We start from the raw sequence: 22,861 nt of genomic DNA, 5'->3' as shown, positions 1-22,861 counted from the left end.
CACACATGAGTCTCTCAGAGCGTTTTCTAAGTGAATGCTTACATCTTCTCTTTAAAGTTATACTGAAAAGTCTGTCAGGATTGTTTTTCTTTAATGTTCACCTGAAAAATAGAAATCCTTGATTTACTTGGAGTAGAGCTGAACCCGATTTTAAAAGCCAGTTCGCAGTGTGGCACAGCAGAGGGCACTAGCGTCATGCCAGATGTTTGCAGAAGTTCAGCAGCTCACTTCCATGGGTACAGAGCCATTTCAGCCTTAGAATATAGCAGAAATAATTGTTCTGGGCTGTAAATTCCCGTTTCTTAGTTGAATGCCAGCAGATGTTTGATATTTAGGCTGAATGGTACCTCTGGGGGCAATGAAAAGTTACTTTATTTGGCTTGTTACAGGTTGCTCTCCAGTACACTGGAAAATAGTGTTTCTTTTCTGTCTGGTGCTTATTGGAAAAGAGATTATTTCCCTCTGAAATAATAGTTTGTTCCTGCATCCGAGTGTTGTTCAGCCTCATGTAGGCTCAGAGACAGGGGTACTTTCTTGCAATCTGGACTTTTTAGGTTTTGGGTTTTTTTTTTTTTCCCAACAGTCTTTGAAAGCCTGTAAAAGGTGAGATTTTGTAAATGTAGTTAAAGATTTAATCAGAAAACCTCAGGTTTGATTTCCAGTTCGGGCCATGTGGGCAAAGGTGAGCAGTGAGCAGTAACAGCAAAGCATCAATCTCTTCCCAAGCATAAGCTTTAAGTATTTTCATAGCTTTGGTGCTACGTTGTGGAAAGGTGGGACTGTGTTGGCAACAGGATTGCTAGACATGAAATGAAGCAGTACTCACTGAGGTGTGCAACTTAGAAGAATTCATGTTGTGAGTCTGTTATCCACACTGACATCTGGATTTGCTGAGACATTCAAGTCAATGTGTGTCTGTGGGGGAGAGATCTGACATAACCTGGAGGAGGTTAGCACCCAGGGTTAGCATTTGATCTCTGAACCTTACCTGTTAAGACCCTAAAATTCTTTGAGCAGCATAAGGATGTGTGGGTAGATGCCTGCTCGGCACAGACAGGGGACAGCTTTGCTGCCTGTCATGTGTGTGAGTGGGGTGGAGCTGGTTGAGGACAGTTTGGGGTGGTCTCCACTGGCCTCAGGGGCTGTAAGGCAACTAACTCTGTAGCTCCTCAGCCACAGCAGTGTGGAGTAAATACTGAGGAATGATGAAAATTGAAATGAGTCACGAGAACCATGAACTGATCAGGAAATCCAAAGAAAGATAATGGGTTTTTTTCCCTCTTCATCATCAGACTTCATGTGCTGACCCTGGGTGCAGAGGAATTACTGCTGTTCCAAGGTGTAAGTTTAAAATGGGTGGGAGAAAACCTGAGAAACTTTGGTCAGTTATAAGCAGAAAAACCTGACCTTATGACATGCGCAGTGAGTGACATCTGTGACAGCTCTTCATTAGAAGAGCTCTTAAGTTTGTATGAACCTGGTACTGGTGGTCTGAGCCAGTAACTGCACAGAAGGAGGTGCCTGGATCAGCTGCATCACTATAATGACCAACAACTGTGGGCAGCAAGTTCAAGCCACTGTTCTTGTTTACCACACAGCTGCATGTGATTTACCAGGATTGTTTGTCAGGAGCTATGGGTGTCCAACAATTTGCACATTGTTAAAATGAATAAATCAGCCTTTTACGGTGTACTGCTGAGTGCCTGTTAGCTTTGGTCATTCCAGAGGAAAACAAATTTAAAAGTAAGAAAGAAATCACTTTTTGATGGGCCACTGACCTTTCTTTACCTTCCAGTACAATTTTAAGAATGAAGTTAAAACTAAGCAGAATGAAATATCTGTGATCATGTGTCTGTGGGAATGATTAACCTCACTCTTTTCATGTGTTGATTTCAAATACTTTTTGATCATTTTGTGTTTATTATAAATGTTAGTTGAAGGAATTATCCTTTAAATCAATCTCTTCATGGTGGGATAAATTGTGTTATTTTGCAGAGAGAGAATAAAAAGCTTTTTATTATACCTTTCCAATATTATTAATGGTGAAATTGTACAATAAAAATATTAAACTCTTTCTGATTTAAAAAAGTATGCCTCTTTTTAAGATAATGTAAAATCAGGGGCAATGCAACACTGCATTTCTAGCATATGGGTTGGGGTTATTTTTTATACATCTATGCTTTTGCTGTGTGGTTTTCTTGTTTGCTGCTTATCTACTGTGTGCATCCCAGTTATAAACTCGTGGGGGCAGGCAAGCTCCATCGATTTGTATGTAGTAGGGCTGAGGAGTTTTTCAGGTGTATCCTCTCAACAGAGTTTTTTTACTGCTAATTGTTTTCTGATCCCTTCTCTTACAGATGGATCTTGTTTATCTTACTCTGGTACACCTCAGAATTTGCATACAAGACAGAAAAAAAAAAGATAAAGAAACAGGCTCCCCCCAAAAAATGTCAGACATAACGACAAATGACATCTCTTTTGTACTGTGGGCTTCATTTGTTTTGCAAGGCTTCACTTGGACAGCTGATTCTACACAAACCCTTGCTTGATGTTGAAGCCATGATAGTTTTGTGAATCAGTGTAAATTCAAGTTAAAGTTAATTATGGTGAATAGGTTGGCATTTTTTAGCCTGTGCAATTTCCAAGTGTATGCCTGCATGCAAACAGATGTGTATCTTACTCCTCTGAGTGTTTGTTTTTGCCTTTTGTAAGACTTAAAGGACAGTAAATAGCATATCATACAAAAAATACTTAGGTTTTATTCAGTTACAAAGAATTACAGCCATTCGCTTTTGAATATGTGATTTTACTAATCTAGGCCTGTGAATGAATTAAAATAAGAGGGGAGAAAAAGCAACTAATTTGTGAATAACTGCATTATTTCCCCAAATTTCCCACCCTCATATCTGGATATTTTGATATTTTGATGTAGTCAGTTTGTTTCATGGCCCCTACGTGAGCAGCAATGGTATGTGTTCTTTTAGAAGTTCCTTAATTTTCTTAAATCCTCCTACATTTTGGCGCAGCTCCATCTTTTTGATCTCTGTCTGGAGGAAACTGGAGGCAGAGCAGAACAATGCCCAGACATTCAAAACATACCTGCATTTCTCAGAGCTCTAGTCACAAAGAGCTTCATGTTTCTGTAGAGGGAGGCAAAAAGTCAAGTGAACTGAAATCCCCCAACAAATGGATTCAATAGGGTTTTTTACCTCACTGCCAGGGGCAGATGAGGGTTATGGTATAGGATGGGCATAGGTTATTGTTGACTTAAGACAGAAGTATGAGCTCAAAGGTTTTAGGAGGGATTGGTCCTTTTTTCCAAACCCATCTCTGATGTCTACAAAGCCTGGCTGTTTGTACTCAAGCAGGGAGAAGATCTGACCGTAGAACTAGTCATTTTGTATGTGGGAACTGACATCAAAAGGTAGCTAAGATATCATAGATGTTGACAGGTGCTTTACTGTAGATTAGTTTTCAGCTTGTCCTCTGTGGTTACTGGAAGCGTGACCTGGTCACAGGTAATAAAAGAAGCGCCAGTGTGCGAACCACAGGGCTGGGTGGTGGCAGCAGGGTTTTTTTACACAGGACTGTGAGCCCGCACGCCAAGCCGCAGATGACATTTCAGCTCAGTTCCCCGGTTTTAAATTTTGACAGCTGTTGTATCTAGCTGCCAGGCAGCCAGTAGATTCACATGGCTGATTCATTTTGAAGTGGAGCTTTCTCAGACACAGGGCTGACTTCTCTCTACTCTTTAGTTGAACTAAACACAGCCTGGCCCTTTGTTTTTGCACACGACAGCCATTTTAGCTAGCTTGCTTGCTTGAGAAAAAGAAAAATGGGAAACCTTTCTACAGAAATATCTAGAAGGAGAACAAGAACTACTGCAACTTACCTTTGTGATACTTGGCACTTGGTTTAGGTTCCTTGCAAAGCTCACTGGTCTCAAAGCAACGTGGCTTGTAAGGATGCAGTGATGTCCCCAGCCACCCCAGTCATTGTTATTAATGAAGTACTTCAAGGGACGTGTAATTCTCACTGTGCAAATGGAGTGCCAGTCTTCACGGTCTGTGGTTGTGCCATGCCTACCATAGTGTGTAAGCATCATGTCCTTTACCAGACCTGATGGTTGTTACAGCAGGAAGGATACTCTACTAATACTCTTATGCTTAGAAGACTGATTCAAGTAGGACAAGATTTGGCAGAACTTGGTTTTGAACCTTTATTTTTACGTGTAAAGGGTCTAGAAAGGTCTAGAGTGCGGGGGGGGGGGGGGTTCTTGGTGGTAGGCTGTGCAACTTGTCTCTTTTCAGCCATGTGATAAACATTTTATGTGTGTGTGTGTTTATACACACACACAGACGTACATTTGTAAACTTTTGTCTATTATTTCCTTAATTTTTATACAAAATGTCTGTCAAGGAGCTCTGAATTGATAGTCTTTAATGGTCCTGACCAATAGCTCACTGCTTGTACAACAATATACCAACAGTGCCAGCCATTAGGCTTAAATAATGAGTAGAAGTCACCATGTACCTTACTCAACAGACATTAAGCTTACCTGAACTCAAAAAAGGCTTTTCATGCCAAAATTTTACTTAGGAACACTAAATTTAACTAATTAAAACATCTGATAAGATCCACAGGGATAAAAGTTACCCAGGTAGATTTTGATTCTGCCATGTCTGACTTCAGTCTAGTCATGAACATATGATCTGTGTTTGTTTACACTATCCAAGTTTAGCTGGGTTAATTTTTGTGGCTTGCTGTTCCTGCTAGTGCTTTTCACACGGTTTCCTCACATGACTCTTGTCTTGCTAGCTTGATAATTATCCTGCTGGGCAGCACGAGATTTTGTGCCTTAGATCCTATCTATGAAGAAAAGGCAAACAGCTTTAATGAGACTGGTAAAATTAAACCAGTCAATCTCCTAACATGTTCCAAGGTCATAAAAAGGCCTGTATTTATAACACTATTTCTTTTTAGGTTGGGGATACTCGATGCCAGTGTATCCTGATGAGCTTCTTGACAGCTGTAGTTCACGCAACACAAAAATTGTTTGCTGGTCAGGTGTGGCTAATAGTGTTTCATCACAATTTTGGAAAAGCTGGAGCTCTCTGAAGAGATGTAGCCCTTGGTTGCTCTCCATCTGCCCTAGCTAGAGAAATACCTACCTCACACCCTTTCTAGTAAGTGTCCTGAGGATGTTCCCTAATTCCCTGTGGTGAAAACCATTTGGGTTAGTGCATGCCTTGTCCAGCACCAGTTTCATCTAAAGAGGACTGAATTTCCCCAAAAATGTGGAGAAGGAAATCTGGCATGATCTGCTGATGTGACTATTAAATGAATGATAACCTCAAGTGTGGAGCTCTAATAAATTATTATGGCTTTTAATTTCTTGACCGAGTCTACATAGATCTAGTGGATGCTTGGCTGCTTATTCAGTTATTCTGTAAACTTGGTGTATACAGAGAGAGATCTGGTAGCAGTTTCTAATGATGAAATATCTAATTAAAATGAGCATGTCCCACTGGCTCACTTACAATATCCCCGAGAGAGTACATGACCTGTTACTGCTTGATAACTTCATTTGCCCAGAAAAGATTACTTCAATAAGTCGTCAACAATCAATGAAGTGCTGAATATGTACCCGACTTTAAAGTGTGACCTTGTTAACTCAAATAAGACTTAAAAGGTGGTTTATAGTTGTTGTGCGGTGTAAGTTAGAGCACTCATTTTAGATTGTTGTATGCATTCAAACTATTGTCAGTCCATAGGGCTTAAGATCTTGGAATCCAAAGCATTTACCTCCGTGTAATTGTAAAGCTGTAATACAGGTATGAATAAAACACTAAGAAATATGCAAGACCTTTATGTCTGCTTTACAGTGTGTAAGTTATTCATAACTGTAAATATGCAGTACTTGTCTTTTGACATATCTTGTTATATTTTATCTGATGATTTTAGCTGTTTGAGTTACCCACTGTAACATTCAGAGTTTTGCAATTCTGACTACCGTGGCATCCATTTGTGATTGGGACAAACTTCTGGTGGTGACTTACGTTGGTCTCTGTGGTGCTTTATGTTAGATTACATAGTAGATTAGTGAATCGAGGGAATACTGTAGTATGAATTTTAAAATGTTTTTATAAGGCAAATTATGGGCAGGTTTTGCTATGATGTCTTTGCTAGGAAGAAGGTTGGTTTTACATTGGTGAGTTCAAACTTGATCCAGAAAGGCTGTTGCTCAATACGTTGTAGAGTTTGGAGCAAGTTTTATTATTAAGGGATAACATTTACAGTCTACTAATATGTATGTCACACACACAATTTAAGCAGGTAGAAATGGTCAAATATTTGCTGAAATACAAATCTGGAAAAAAAATAGAAATATGTTACTTAAAGGAAAAGCTATCACTGTTGTATGCAAAGGTAATTTGTAATTTTTAATGAAAACGATATCTGGTGGAGATGCAGTGCAGTTCTTAATATTCAGTGGGGTAGCAGTGATGTGATTTAAATGATTTGCGCTTAAAGTATCTTAAAGGGTTTTCTGTGTATTATTCAAATCTGTACCTGTTGCTGAGCTTGGATGCTTCTGCCTTAAGGTAGGCAGTAGTTTTATTATTACTGGGTTTTCTTAAATTTAGGGATCCTCCAGATACATTTTCATTCTATCACAGAGTTCTGTTGGAAAATTTAAAAAAAAAAAAAAAAAGGGCTTTGGGGAAAAAAAAAACCCACGCACATTTGCATATTTAAAGAGTTATCAAGGGAAAAACAAATCTGCTTGTTAGTTCTTGCTTTCATTGAATACATAGAGGCTGAAAATTCCCAAGTCACTGTTATATCTCATTAAATTGGATGGTGGAAGTTGTGTGCATCATCATCTCTTTGAGTACAGTGCTGTTAAATAAAAAGACAAGATTACTTCCTCATTAAGAATTTTAGCTGACTACCTCTGCACAAATGTTGGTTTTTTTAAGGCAGCATTCCTTCGTGTTTGTAATTCTTGTGTAAACGAACAGATGGGAACACTTTGCATGTAAAACTTCAGGATTATTTAGGGAAGGGGCAACTGGTGAGGTTGTCTGCTCGTTGATACTTCCAACCTAAGTTTATCAATTGATAATTCATAGTGAATATCACTTAAGTTCCCACCCCCTGGGTCCTGAGTTCTGATGAACAGACGTCCATGTATGTACTACTGTGATTTCCTCATCTGACGCAGGGAAGGTTTTCGCGTAGGTGGCGTAGAACTGGGTGATTGCTTTTCTTCCTAGCCCGGAGAAATGTGGCTTAGATTTAAAAGGTAGAAGAAAATGAGTAAGTGCAAGTAATTGAAGATGGGAGAAAGTGGTTACTGTCCTTGGCACTACCTTTGTAGACAGATGGTTTCATTTTTCCATAAGGAAAAATGTGACCAGTTTTGAGCAGGTTCATTTTAGATCGACAGCGACTTAAATTGGACTCTTCCTTTTTTGATGTTTTGAACAACTTCTTGTCATCAATTCTTCTACAGGCTTAATTCCTCCCTGGGCTATTGTGTAGGTTTTTTGTCATACAAGCCTACAGAATGGAGGCACACAGAGTAGCATCTCACCTGAGCTGCTTTGGGGTTGGGAAAAGAGAAATTTGCACTTCTGGGTAGAACAGCTATTACTGGGTGTAGTGCCTACTGCAAGCAGCTTTCAGGACAAACTAGCATGACTCGGCAACTGATTTACGCAGCTGAGCATAGCACTGATGCAAAACCTGTGATAGACTGTTGATATCTGTCAAGACAGAAATAACAAGTTTGTGCCTTGATAGGCTAGGAATGCAGGGAAAGAGATGGTTTCTGTGCTTCAGGAAATCCACGAGGAAGATACTGTTCTTAGGAACAATAGAAGGAACGAGCAGCGCTAATTCCATTAGTGGTTATCTACAGACAGTGCGCCGTGACTTTGATTTGGCATCTCAGTGCGAGGACGCATTCTTAGGGCTGAAATCTATACATCCCTCAGAGATTGCCTTGCAAGCCAGCAGTAAGACAGTGGAGCCATTCAGGACAGAGAAGAAAGCTTTACACAGCTAGGGCAGCATGAGAATGCTTGGTTATCTGAATGCTTTTACTGCATGGGAATCCATCCAGAATAGTTGCAATCTTGTGAAATGTGCCATGGGTTTGTGTGTTGGGTTTTTTTAAATTTTAATGGCATAAACAGACCTGATGTTGGGGTAAACAATTTACCTAAAAGAATGAATTTGCCTTTCCAGAGGCAAACTAAGCTGGCTAACAAATTCTTGATGCTTTTGGTATGTTGTCATGTATGGTATAAAAGTGTAAGCTGTTAAATGCTGCCCAGAGGCTGAAGCTGAAAGATGCATAGATATTACTTAGTCTAGTGGAAAAAAACCCTCCAAAATTATCTGAAAAATTGGAAGTAACAAACCTGTTTCATTTGTATTTCTTACACTTGTATTTTTACAAAGAGAAAAATGCAATAGACTTTATACTAAACAGATGCAACTAAGAAGTCTGAAGCATTGCGTTCCATATATTTAATAAATTATGTTGTAGGTGGGGGTGTTTGCATACTCCTGAATTATTCACTACAGCATTTTAGATAATTTAGCTTTGTATCTAATTTCTAAACCCACTCTCAATAAGTTAATATTTCAACCACTGACATCCAACATGTTAAGAAAAGGGTGATTTTTAGGGGAAGGGAGGAAGAAGGAAGGGAACAAAGCAGCTGGCATTCCTTTTGAGTTTGAAGAATAACTGAAGATAACGTATTGTCTCACATGCCAGAGCTGTCTTGTGGAGCTTCAGCTATTATCAGCTGGCATATCTCCAGTTATTTGACTGAACAATGCTGAAGATCAAGCCCTAGTTATACTGGGATCTAAAGTGACAGAAACTTTTGGATAAAAAAAAAAAAACTATTGAAAATAGCTGGGTTTATAGGCTTGACTTGGAGAAAAAATAGTAAGTGATGGAGAGATAGCATTTCTGATTGAACATGGGACTAGTATTCATGGTAAAAGATAAAATGAGTCATCCTTACTCAACGTGGTGAGGTTTCTCATGCCCTCACTCTTTTTTGTCAATGTTTCTATATAATTTGAGGTGAAGAATGGGATGAAGGAAAGAACTATTCAACCTATAGCAGGTCAGCCTTTTTGTTTCAGTGTCCTGCTTTTATTTTAACATTGTTAATACCAAAGAAATGAGTGCTAACATTTTAATATCTGGAGAAAGGTAACTAGGGCTTGATGCTCTCTGTTTACCAGGTATTTATCCACGTATATACTCTACCTGTGTTACAGAAAGGGGGTGAAGAGAGCTTGTACAGCCCAATGCTGAAGTTCTACGTGCAAAATACATTGTAAAACTGTTGTTGTATGGTTCCCTATTTGACAGCATCCTAACAGCTGTCCAAGGAAACGTACTTCACGACAAGCTTTGAGTATCAAATGGTGGTCCACAGGAATAGCATTTTATGCCCAAAATTAAGGCAGTTTCAAATGCATAGAAGGTCTTGCTAGGATATTCATGCTGAGGGTGGGGGCAACAGGAAAAAATTCTTCAATATTAGGGTGGTAGATCACTGGAATAGGTTGCCCAGATGCGTAGTGGAGGCCCCATCCCTAGAGATATTCAAAGTCAGGTTTGACGGGGCGCTGAGTGACCTGTTCTAGTGAAGATGTCCCTGCTTACTGCAGGGACTGTGGACTAGATGACCTAGAGGTCTCTTCCAACCGTATATGTTCTATCATTCTATGATCATTTGTGTTGCCCAGACTCAGCTTCTCTTAAAATGCCTTTCTGGAAAGGTTGAATAATGTAGCAATGGAAGTTTTTTCCTCCCAGAAGCTGAAGTCTGTGATGTGTGTGAAGCAGTCTTGTACTGATGTTAAATGTTCTGACTGATAAATACATCACAGGTTGAAGATGGAAGGCTGAGTTAAGGAAGACCCTTGGTTCATCATTCAGATAAAGAGACAAAAAGCTGCTGTTGTTGTTTGGGTTGGTTTGTAAAAAATTGGGGTTTGGAAAAGACAACTCAGTAAATTGTTTTTCCATCCTAGACTGCTACCCTTCTTTGGTATTCAAACTATTTGTTCTGATCGTTTCTTCTTCCAGTTGGTCCCTCACATATGTGACTAGGAATTGTTAGGTTGGTTTTAGCCAGTCATCATGTATCTAAAGGTATGAAGAGTACGAGAGTAGAATCTCACGTTTGTGACAGACTTAACAGGAGGAAAAGTCATAAAACCCGTGTTTTTCTCAGTGAAGTGGGTGGATCAGACCCTGAGCACACAGCAGGAACAGACTGATGGAAGAAAGAAATCTGTGCTGATCTTTGCCAGTCAGTTTTCTGCTAGTAAATGCACTTTTAAAGTCTCTGTCAGATGGATCTTGCAGAATAGAAATGCCATCACAAAGCAACTAGGGAAATCTTTCTGTGTCAGAATGATGAGTGGAGCAGGAGACATTGCAAAGGTGATACTGATAAAAGAGCATAGCAGACGATAGGCATTTTCTGATGGAGACATACTCTTGGGTCTTTGTTTTTCTGAGCAGATTCTGCAGTGGTTTTGAGCCTGTCTGTAGCCAGGCAAATATGTTCATATCTAAACCTTGAACTACATGAAAATTATTCAAATGTACATTGAATTCCATGCAATCAAAATATGGACATGGTTAGTGAATACTTGAGCAAATGTAGTTTTTCATGTGATGTGATAGGATGAGGGGAAATGACATGAAGCTGTGCCAAGGCAGGTTTAGATTGGATATTAGAAAAAAATTTTTTACTGAAAGAGTTGTCAGGGCCTGGAACAGGCTGCCCAGGGAGGGGGTTGAGTCACCTTCCCTGGATGTGTTCAAAAAAAGGGTTGATGATGTACTTAGGGATATGGTTTAGCATAGGATGGGAATGGTTGGACTTGATGATCTTCAAAGGTCTCTTCCAACCTTGTGATTCTGTGTGATTCTGTGAAACTGAACATTTAAAATTCGTATGTGCATGTGGAAGCTAACAGGTTTTGGTTCTATTTGGTATGTTCATTCATTAATTCATAGATGAAATTTATGGACTCAGAACATAACAAAAAATTAGCCTGAATTCCAGATGGTGAATGTTTTTTTACTCCATACGCTCCCGTCTGAGGCCCGTTGCGTTCAGGACTCTGCCAGATCCAGTAGACTTAATACAGCTTTTGGATCTAGTTGTTTGTTCTTTCTCCTTTCCGTGGTTTATTTGAACTCCTTCCATAGCAGTTGTGTAAATAGGTGATTTGGTGACTGCTTGCATATATTATCTGCATTTTCATGCAAATATTACTTGTAACTGCTAGTACCACCGAGGAGTCTATCTGCCATGAAAGACTTGGAGATCTGTGCTTCTAAATAATTCAACCTTTGGGAAACTCCATTCTGTGGCTATAGAAGCAAATGAGTGACATCCCAACCTCATAGTGGTTGCATTTGGCTTTAAAGTTGTTTGAGTCATTGGCCATTCCTTTAAGAGTTTTCTGCTCAGCAAAAAGAGCTCTGTTGCTGAACTTTTTGACGCAGGATGCTGACCTCATGCACATCGCTGGGGACCTTATAGCTTTTGGAAAGGTGCTAACTGAGCAATCTTGTTCTCTTTTTACAGAATCATGTAAACCCAGCCATGGATTTTACGCAGACCCCTCCAGGAATGTTAGCCCTTGACAACATGCTGTACTTCGCTAAACATCACCAGGATGCTTATATAAGGGTAAGGCTTCTTCTCATCTCTTGAGATCTGTGTGGTTGCTTGTTCACACTGATTGTACCCTGTTTACAGTTGACTTTGAAGAAGAGGTTCAGAATCCTCATACAATTTACAACAAACTCTAGGAGGTCTGTAAAAGCTTTGGGAGAAAGCTGTACAGATGTGTAGTCTGTCATTGCAGAGTCAAGTAATACAGATATTACTTTTTGCAAACGTTACATTTTCCCTAGCCCTGCAAAGGAAAGGAAGATGACCCTCTGCTTTTTTCAGATGCAGTGTGCCCAGGTAGCCAGGAGGGCCAGCTGTATCCTGGGGTGCATCAAGCCTGGCATTGCCAGCCGGTCTAGGGAGGGGATTGTTCTGCTCCACACTGTGGTGGTGCGGCCTCACAACAAGTACTGTGTGCAGTTTTGGGTGCCACAGTATGAGAAGGACACACAACTATTGGAGAGTGTCCAGAGGAGGGCAACAAGGATGGTGAAGGGTCTGGAGGGGAAGTGTTAAGAGGAGATGCTGAAGGCCCTTGGTTTGTTCAGCCTGGGGAAGAGGAGGTTGAGGGGAGACCTCATCACAGTCTGTGGCTTCCTGACAAGGGGAGTGAAGGGGCAGGCGATGATCTCCTCTCTTTGATGACCAGTGATGGAATTTGAGGGAACAGTATGAAGCTGAGATAGGGGAGGTTTAGGCTGGATATTAGGGAAGAGGTTGGGCACTGGAACAGTCTCCCAAGGGAAGGGGTCACAGCCCTGAGCTTGACTGAGTTCAGGAAGTGTTTGAACGATGCACCTAGTCACATCCTCTGACTTGGCTGGCCCTGTGTGGAGCCAGAAGCTGGACTTGATGATCCTCATGGGTCCCTTCCAGCTCAAGGTATTCCGAGATTCTAGTCCATAAGCTCAGAGATAAGTAATTTTTCAGAATTCTCTGCATTGCTCCAAGTCTACCAAAAACTGTTAGGGTTTTCTGTGGAAATGAGGCTTTGATGAGCAAATGCCCTGACTGGGTTGGCAGTGTCTTGAGAGTTAAGATGCTCCCATTAGAACTACTGCTGTAGGTGAGGTAATGCTTGGAGAAAAATAGGTAAAATACATCGTGATTCACTTGTACAACCTGTTCCTGCCCCCTGCCCACTCCACTTCCTACATTTGTTATTTCAAGGGTAGTTAAAGCAAGTTGTGTTGCATCCTTACAAGAAGAGGCATTCAGCTGAATAATACCTGCCTCTGAATAGAGCAGCTTTTCCTGACCTTTACTGTAGTCGGATATCTGCCAAGCATAAACCTAGTGAGCACAGATGGGAGTAGAGGACAGTCTTAGAAAGTCAATGTCTTGAGATGGTAGGGATGGTTTAATTCCCCAAGAAAAAGCATACATACAGACCTGCTTAAAGAAGGTCATATATAGCAAGGACAGAGTTGAGACACCAAACATCTCTACTAAAATTGGAGTGACTTTCAATATGCATTATTACCTTGTTTTTGCTTGAAGTGGAATAGTGTCAAATCTCTGATAGGTTTGCAAAGGGTGTAGCAATATCCAGGCCAGGGTGATCCGTGGATGTACTAGGACACCACAAGATTGTCAGATCTCTTTAAGTACATTTTTCTGCCTCACTCTGAATCTAGCAATAACTTAAACTGTGATAGCAGGCAACACAGCAGTATTTATAACACAATTCCCCTGCTGCAGCATGGGGTCCCACCCACAGGAGACAGGCCTCCATGAACTTCTCCAACATGGATCCTTTCCCATGGGGCTTCAGCTCTTCACCAACTGCCCCAGCATGAGTCACTTATGGGGTGAAGTATCTCAAGCGCAGTCTGCTGCAGCCTGGTCCCCTGTGGAGTCACAATTCCCCCCCAGCAAATCTGCTCTGGTGTGGGCCTCTCTCTCCACGGGCTGCCCATCCTGCCAGGAGCTTGCTCCAACGCGGATCACAGCATCTTTCATATGTCTCCACCCACTCCAGTGTGGGGCCTCTCCACAGGCTGCAGGTGGGATCCCTGCTCCCCACCATCTTCCATGGGCTGCGGGGTGACAACCTGCTCCCCCATGGCCTCTCCACAGGCTGCAGGGGCATCTTTCTCTCTGTCACCTGGAGCACCTCTTCCCATCCCTCCCCTTCACTGACCTTGGTGTCTGCAGTTTTTTACATCTTCCCACTCCCTTCTCTGGTGGCAAAAAACAGCTACTAGCATTTTTTTCCTTCTTAAATGTGATTCTCAGAGGTGCTACAACCATTGCTGATGGACTCGGCCTTGGTCAATAGTGGGTCTGGCCTTACTCGTTGGGCCTACAGAAGGCTTCTAGCTGCTTCTTGTAGAAGCCATCCCTGCAGCCCCTCACTCATCCACCAGAACCTTGCCACAAAAAAACACAACAGTCTCCTTCAGGTACTGGAAGACTGCAGTAAGGTTTCCCCAGTACCTTCTCAACTCCAGGCTGAACAAGCCCAACTCTCAGCCTGTTTGTGGTGGAGAGGTGTTCCAGCCCATTTATCATCCTTGGGGCCCTCCTCTGGACTCACTCCAACAGCGCAATATCTTTCTTGTACTGAGCATCCCAGAGCTGGACACAGTACTCCAGGTGGTGTCTTAAAGAGCAGACTGTCAGAATCTCCTCCCTTGACCTTCTGGTCACACTGGTTTTGATGCTGCCCAGGATATGGTTGGCTTTCTGGGCTGCAAGTGTGCATTGCTGGCTCATGTTGAATTTTACATCAAACACCACCCTCAAGTCCTTCTCCGGGCTGCTCTCAATCCATTCTCTGCCCAGACTCTATTTGTGCTGACCCACATGCAGGGCCTTGTACTTGGCCTTTTTGAACTCCATCCAGCTGGTGTGGGCCCACCTCTCAATCCTGTCAAGGCCAGCGAATATGTTTTCTGGATAAATTATGCTGAAATGTGTGGTTTTTTTATAAAAAGAAAACAAGTTCCTTTTTCTGATTAAAATCTGGTAAGATCTGGATGGTGCTACTTTTGAAAATTCTAAATTCAGACAATAAGCTTTGTAGGAGTAGCCCCTGCTCCAAATAATATAGCTGTCTTTTAAAGAAGTCTGAAAGAATTCAGAGAGGACAGAAATTCTTTGAAATAGAACTTTCATTGACATCTCTCAACTTTTTCTTATTTTTCATTTTCATGTTGCAAACACTGTCTTAAAAATTGGGTTCAGCATAGCATGTAATTAGCCATTCTTTAGCAAAGACTTTGGTGCTGGCTCAGCTTTGTTTCTGTAATGCAGTGTTTTTATTGCTGCATTTCTGAGAAATCTGCTGTTATTTTGAGATGCCAGCTTTTATTTTTGTATGGTTCCTGTGAGGAGAGTGTCACAGTGCCTCCTGTTTCCCACCTGGGAAAGGGTACATGCCTGCAATAGAAATGCCATACAGAGGCATGCCTTAGATTAAATTGCTTGCTCAGAGCTGCTTTGGGAACTGTTACTGTACCATGGGAGTATGTTAGCCTACCTTTCTTTCCTGAGTAATTCTACTTGGTGGTTATGCTAGCATTACTGGCATGGTAGCTCGCTCACCTGCGGTGTTCCACCATCATATTAACAGCATGCTGAACACCTCTGAGATGAACACTTGTGCTGCTCCTACAGTGTTGCTAGTTTTTGATCACAAAAAACACCCACTTTATATTTTTTACCTCCTTGACTTACTAGCTGGCGTACATCAGTTTCCTGTGGGCCCTGCCATGCCTGTTTCCTCCTTGTTTTGAGTTCCTTATTTCACATCTAACATTATCTTTCCTTCTTTTGAGAGCCTTTGGCTCCCAGAGCTCTCACAAGACCAGTTTGCTCTACTTGTACAGCCTTTTGACCTTGCTTATTTTTTCAGATCTATTTCTACTCCTAATACCCTAACAAAACTTCTCTCTGTGGTCAGGGTTAAGTTTCCACAAGAAACTGTTAGCTACACAAATAATACTTGTGTGCTGAACAACTTGTTTGACAGGAGCTCTTCTCTTTTTCACATTGTTGATCCTAGGAAATGATTTGGTTCCTAGGAAGAGAGGTTATTTTCAATGTGGCCCTTTGCAATGCAGTTGATTGCTGTACCATGGATTAGTTCCTAAGCCCCCAAATGAGATAATATCTGTGCTGTGCAGTAATACAAAATGGAGACTGGAAACAAGAATTGATTTGAAATGAACTTGAATAAGATGCTTCTCCTGACAGAATGCGGTGTGTTAAGCAAAGACGCTCTCAGGAAGTCATGATGGTTCCACCGTCTATTGAGAGTGTTGCATTTTAATGGGAAGCATGAGTCATTGCAGTCCGATGAGGAAAGGCTGAATGAGCTGGGGCTGTTGAGCCTTGAGAAAAGAAGACTGAGAGGGGATCTGATTAATGTTTATAAATATCTGAAGTGTGGGAACCAGGGGGAAGTGGCCAGCCTGTTTTCAGTGGTCTCTGGAGACAGGACAAGGGGCAATGGCTGCAAGTTGGAGCACAAGAAATTCTGCACCAATACGCAGAAGAACTTCACGGTGAGGGTGCCAGAGCACTGGGACAGGCTGCCCAGGGGGGTGTGGAGTCTCCTTGTCTGGAGATATTCAAGACCTGTCTGGATGCCTGCCTGTGCGACCTGTCCTAGGGAACCTGCTTTGGCAGGGGGGTTGGACTCAATGACTTCTGGAGGTCCCTTCCAACCCCTACGATTCTGTGGTTCTGTGACCTGCTGCTTTTGGAGGATGGCTCCAACTGCATGGCCCTTAGTAAGGTATCTTTTTATATTACTGAGGAAAAAGGATTAGGAGAAGCTAGAAGACAGGCAATGAGTAATCTCTTTCCTTTTCATTCATTACTCTGCCTCTAACAAGTGATTCTTCTTAAGACTGATTTGCGTAATAAATGAATTAGGTGGGAAGGATGTCTGAAACTGAAGTTGCCTTTCAGGGGACAGGAGTGGGGCTTTGAAGAGCAGTACCAAACAGAAGTAGTCAGAGGAAGAGTAAATACAATTGCAGTGTGCTGAAGAGCATGGGCACGGTGTCAGTGGGGCAGATGAGTGATTGCATCTTGAAAGCTACAAGCATTCCAAGGCAGAAACATGCATGTCACATGGTGAAGGACAAGACAAAAATAACCGAACTTGTTTCCCTGGTTGATTCATTCTTTATTTCTAACTGCCCCACAATCCATTTCTTTCATTCATCTTTTTTCCTTTTGGACACTAGTTCCTGAAATTACAGTAATACGTCTTCTTTAGTTGTCTTCCTTCAGATGAACACAGAATTGTTTTTATTTAGACGTTGAGTTAATTGTTTTTGAAACTGTTTTTGTTTACAATATGACTGGATCTTCCAGAAGAAAGGTTGTTTAGTGGAGGAGAAAAAACCCAACCATTTGTTTCTTTGATTATGAGGTATCCTTAGCTATTACTTGGATTTTAAAAAACAAAATTCCTCTGGAATTAAGTTTCCTGTTGAGTTACCTCCTCTTTCTTTCTCTCTCTCTTTTTTTTTTTTTTTTTAACTGTCTGGCATTATCAGTGACTGATATGCACGGCATTTTTTTCATGTTCCACTTAAATAATCAATCGCTATCATCAGACTTTGCTTATAAAAGGTGGTGACATAATATATAGGATGCATTGATGGAAGTAATGTTGAATCTCTGCAAGAAATTTTAAGTTTCTACAGGAAATAATTGGCAGCTTCCCAAGCTACATAATTATAGGACATTCAGAGTGTATAATTAAAGTTAACAGCGAAGAAAATGATTGGAATAAAGCTTTTTGACAGATAGTGGGGTTTTTTTTTAATTTTTTTGTTCCTTTGGAGCAGACAAGTCTCCCCCTCGGGTTCCAATTTGCTCCTTCCCAAAACCGCTTGAGCTTCATGTTCTTCTAATTCTAAAAATAAAGTTTTAAGTTACCATTTAAACCAGACTTTATTCAGTGCAGACATCTTGAGATTTTTCTTAATGGTAACTTGTAGCAGTGTGCCTTTCAAACTTTCCTGAGTGAAAAAAGGGTCTGAGGAAAAAATCTTTCCATGGTGATGCTGTTAAACCCCCATTGCTGTTAGTATCTCCTTTTATCAGGGCTTTGTCATTGATTTGTTTGGCAATTTGTGCTGCAAGACTATTCAGATCCATTTTGTTTTCAAGATACGAGAGAGGTATAAATACATGAAACTGAAATTTTTTTATGCATGTGTGGGTTTAGGTGTGCATTCATTTCCCCAATTTTTTTTCTTGCATGCCTGCACTTCAGTGATTGCTAATGTTGATGCAAAATAATGGTATTTACTTAATTTTGTGTAAAGTGCAAGCTAAAGGAATGCAAAATGGAGTAGTCCTCCTATTTGTAACCCAAGAAAGGAAATTGGATAGCTGTTGCCCTGTGTTTAAGTGTGCGGTGCCTGTGCTTGGGGTGCTGCTATAGAAACAGTAACTTTGCAGTTTGGATGAGCTGCCCTGTGTACGTATGGTCAGTCAATGCTCATTCAGGTGTTCTTGATAGCAGGCAGCAAAATCAAAACTACTTCTCCACTCATGAGTGGTCTGCATTTATTTTGGATCTCGGCTAATTTAACAGCGCTTCCAGGCAGAAAGAGAAGATGCCATTGGGTAAACTGAATTTTAGCTTCTCATGCACTGCCATTGAAATACTCCCTTATTTTACATTTTCCTCATAGTCATCTAATTGTAGTGATAACCTCCATCTGGGAGGGAACGTAGGACTTGACTTAGAGGTTATTGTGTTTCACAGTAAGTCAGATGAAGCAGAAAGAAGTACTGTAAGGCATTGTCTCTGGTGGGGTCGACATTTCTCGTTCTAAGGAATTTGTTTTTGATGACTGACAAGTTGGTGATTTGTCTATAGTTTTCCTCTGAGCTTATGATCAGGTCTGACTCCTTTGGGTTGGGATTCTGCCTTGAGAAGACACGTGCTGTGACTCCTGGTTTTGTTTAAGCACGAGAGATTGGTGCTTCAGGCAGAAACTGCAAAAAGACCTTACCAGGTCTGAATATGTCATCCACCTATTTGGACTCTCTCCTGCTGGCTACCCAAGTATATGCCCAATTCTTTGCCATTTATTAGATTAGTAGGTTCTTCATATGTGTAGGGGAAAAGTTAAGTGTTCCTGAGAAAGAGATCATTTTGCTGTAGCCTGAAATCCAAGTCCCTCCTCTTTACAAGAGTTTTATCCCTTTTCCCACTGATTTTCTTTGTGCAAATTTTTGTTAGATATTGAATGTAAATTTTTCAGTATAAAATACTGTCACCAGGGTGGGAAAGCAGCGTTGAAATCCATGCTGAGAAGTTAGTCCTGTTAATCCCTTTGTATGTTTTATAATGGATCCAGTACTATTACATCTTTGTGAATGAAGTATTTAGTGGTATGCTCTTAAATTTTCTGTTCTTGTATTTAAGGCAAATTTTGATAGTTACTAAAATGGTCCTAATCAAAACAAGTTTTGGACTTTGGTTTAGCCAAGAGTTATTTGGATGACCTGAAAATTAAAAATTGAGCTGTTTTAGGATCACTAGTAGAAAATCACAGAATCATGGGGGTTGGAAGGGACTTCAAGAAATCATTGGGTCCAACCCCCCTGCCAAAGCAGGTTCCCTAGGACATATCACACAGGTAGGCATACAAACCCCTTTCCCCTGCATCAGCTGAGCTGGAAACCCAGTTATTCACAGAGCTGTGATGCAGAGACACTTCTTCCCCAGCAGCTACTTGAGTTGTTGCTTTCGTGGGGGTTGAGGAGGGAGTTCTTTTCCTTTTGAAGCCCTGTGAAGTCACAGTGGAGGAGCTGGTTCTGTTTGCGAGTGCCGATGATGCAGGCAGGAAGATTGCTGGCATCCTGCAGAGACCTTTCAGAACTTTAATGGGTTGAGTCACACTCAGACTGTCTGCCGTGTACTTTTTAACCCATGCAGTTGTGGTATAGGAGGCTGCCTACACATCCTTCCGTCAATTCACAAAGTCTCCTCATGCCTACTCATTCTAGCCTGATCAGATATGAGTAGTCCAACACAGTTTCAGCATTTTCTGAAATAAAATTGGGTCTGATGTCTGCCATGCCCTCCCCCCCAACACCTCCTCCTGCCCCGCCCCCGAAACGATAGGGAAAAGGATGTAATATATTTTCTACTCTGCTAAAGGTAGAGAGAAAAGTGAGCTTTGTTACATGTGTCTTCCTGGTGTGTTTCGTGGAGGAATGTAGTTATCCACAGAAGATCTAGTTGCCTAGGCCCAGTGTAACCCAGACTGATAATGTTTTTTATCTTCTCATTTCTCTGCCAGTCTTTCCATTCTCTGTCCTTACCTTCCACTCAGATACCTAACTGTTCTTCTACCTGAATTCTGTTTTGGTTTTATTCCCCAAACATCACTCAATGTCTCTGCTTTCCATACCAACACACCAAGAATTTGTGGGGTTTTGCTCCAAGGGCCTCTGTCACTGATGGCAGAATTAAGGTGGGTGCCCTACAACAAAGAGGCAAAAGCCTGGAGTGGCTGGTTGCAGCTCAAGCACAAATTCAGTGCCCACTGAGGGAATTTCAAGGGAGTCATGGCCTGTGTGGTATGTGCTATGGGATATATGCAGCAGTGTTAGTCTTGCACATGTCCAGATCGCTTCTCGCCATTCATAGCACATCTAAAGTTTCCTCTGTGTGTATGGAAGCTGTCAGCTAAATGAGGTCCTGATCCAAAGGGCCCACGGTTTTTGCAAGCCTGCCTATTGCCTTCAGAAGGCTTTTTAATCATATCATGAGTCGCAGCAGTAGCACAGAAAGATTTGGGTTTTGTGCAGTACGATCCCTCCACTTGCAAAGGTGATGTGTGTTTACATGGGGAGAGAAGAGGACTCGCAATGGAGTCTCAGGTTTTCCCATACACTCTCTGCCAGAAGCTTTTCTAAAGTACTCTGGCTGCCAGTCTCATTGATGTGCAGTAAAGATTGATGATTTTCTAATGCATCTGCTCACCCTCCTAGGGTACTAGGAGAGCCTGTTTCATATTAGGAAAGAAAAGAAGGTTCAAAACCTTGGAATACTCTACAGGTACTGCAGTTTCCTGACCTCCTCCACTGCCACAGGTGAGAAAGGAGAGGACTACAGGGAAAGCAGTGCCATCTTACATTTGCATGGGACACAGAGGGAGAAGGAATACCTGGCTGGTGGTTTTCAGACTGGACCAAGTCAACACCAGATTACACCCCACAACCTGTGGGAAGCAAAGAGCACATCCTGGTGGTGCTTCTGAAGGTGACAAGGCAGTTGGGCCTTCTCATCACTGGTCTCACCAACACGCTTTACAAGGATTTGGTTGGTTCTGCAAGAAGAGGCAAAGAAAGGAGGAAGACACAGTGGTTTGTCTTGAAATATTATGTGCATTTAGCTTTTGATGGAAAATAAAACCAATACTATCATGCTCCACACTAAGGTGTTTGTGGGAGAAGTTAATTGGTAGGTGAACAACAGCAGAACCATTTAGCCTATGAAGGTCAGGAATTATGCCCGTTTTAAAAGACAGGAAAGAATGCACTGTAATTTTTCCAGAAGAAAACCAACTATTGACAATTTTAAGGCATCTTTGTTACAAGTGTTTTGTGGCTGCAGAGCCAAACACTGGCTGTAATATTACTGCAACAGTTTTAATTCACCCTGTTACCTATATTTTTTTTTATGAAATGACATAATCCCATGTTTTTCTTTCCCTCCTGCCCTGTATGATCACTATGGGCTGTTTTGCCATAGTGGGTTCCCTGCCTTCTTTTAGCAGTTCTCCCTGGGAGCCACAGGTTATGGTGCACATACCAGACTCCTGGTGTCTGATTTCTAACAAGGTCCTATAACTAGATGCCCTTCAAATAAAGCATGGCTGTAGCAGTGGCTCCTTTTGTTTTCTTCTTCGATATTTGTAGTAGATCTCATCTCTCAAATCTGGACTTAAATTGCAATCCTGGCACCTTCCTGGGGAAGGCAGACATCCCCGTTGCTTTAATTTTGCTGTGAGGAATTTCTGTAATGCTTCAGGAATGTGAAGAAAAGCTGAGATAAAGGAGAGGGGAAGCATGGGGAAATTGAACATAAAATAATGATGAGAAAAAGACAGGTTGGGGAGGGCAGCAATGTGTGAAGGATCTCGGAAGAATATTGATGCTGATCTTGGGGCAAATGACAAGCTGCCTTAGGAAGAAAGCAAAATTGTTGAAGAAGATGAATAGAAACAGAGTCTGTCTGCAGAAATTAGTCCCTCATCCTTCTCAGGAAGGATTTCCTTTTCAGACTTGCTTCCTAGAGTTACTTGAAGCATCTATATGAAAAGGTAATGGTGAAGCCTCCCATATGTGATAAGGAGGCTTAGTTAAAGGAAAAGCGACATCAGGAAAAGGAAGGGCATTGCTACAGTTGTGGGGGTTTTTTGATATTAAAATGCTGCCTGACTTCATTTTGGGACTAGGGAGGTTTTTACCATCTTTGCTAACCAGCTCTCTGAACCTCTTAATATATCAACCTATGTCAGACTGCTAGGAAACTTGGTATCTATTAAACACTGGATCATTGTAGGTAGTACTACAAAATAGGTCTGGGGAAATGCTTCTTTTTTAATAGCGGAGCAATGCTTGTTGAGCTATCTGCTGTGGGAGTAATTACAAGTATTGGTGCAGCTATAGTGGGTCTTGCCTTTCACTTCTGCATTTGCTTCCTAATCATAATGGATCTCTTATTCCATTGCCAAGCTCTGAGGTTGCTTCAGGAATCTGAGAATTACATCTGCAGTTGCTGTGGGCAGTGTACTTTGAGCCAATTTAATCTTTAATGTAAGGGATTAAGGGATTGGCTAAATTGATATTTCTTCCCAGTGAAGGAAGAATATTTCTGTCTGGTGGTTTAGTCCTCCTGGATTTGATGAGGAAGCTTTTGAATATACCTGTATTCAAAACTTTGCCATTTGCCAGTCATTAACTCTTAGTTGTATGTATGAGCTTCATTATTTGGGCTGATGCAGATTCTTAAGACCACAGTAGTTAAATGTGGAATTCTTAATTTAGCATACTGCCTCCCTGAGGGTCTGTCTTGTGCTCCTGAGGCAGTGATGGACTTGAATAATTCAATGACAGATCGTAAAGTTGCT

At 41.4% G+C, this 22,861-nt stretch overlaps 1 protein-coding gene across 2 annotated transcripts in view; it reads left to right on the top strand.

Moving 5' to 3' along the window:
- ELMO1 (engulfment and cell motility 1) overlaps nt 1-22,861 on the top strand; it is a gene marked incomplete at its 5' end in the record, with an annotated part of 264,986 nt that overhangs the window by 81,329 nt on the left and 160,796 nt on the right. For both annotated transcript variants that reach the window (XM_084280366.1, XM_084280367.1), the window contains one exon: nt 11,649-11,753. In XM_084280366.1, coding sequence (XP_084136492.1) covers nt 11,649-11,753 — 105 coding nt within the window. The remainder of the gene's footprint in view (nt 1-11,648; nt 11,754-22,861) is intronic.

This window comes from Gallinula chloropus (genome assembly GCF_964237585.1).
Source record: "Gallinula chloropus genome assembly, chromosome: 2".
Lineage (NCBI taxonomy): Eukaryota > Metazoa > Chordata > Aves > Gruiformes > Rallidae > Gallinula > Gallinula chloropus.
The sequence above is the reverse complement of the archived record's forward strand: the minus strand, read 5'-3'. Positions and strand labels throughout refer to the sequence as shown.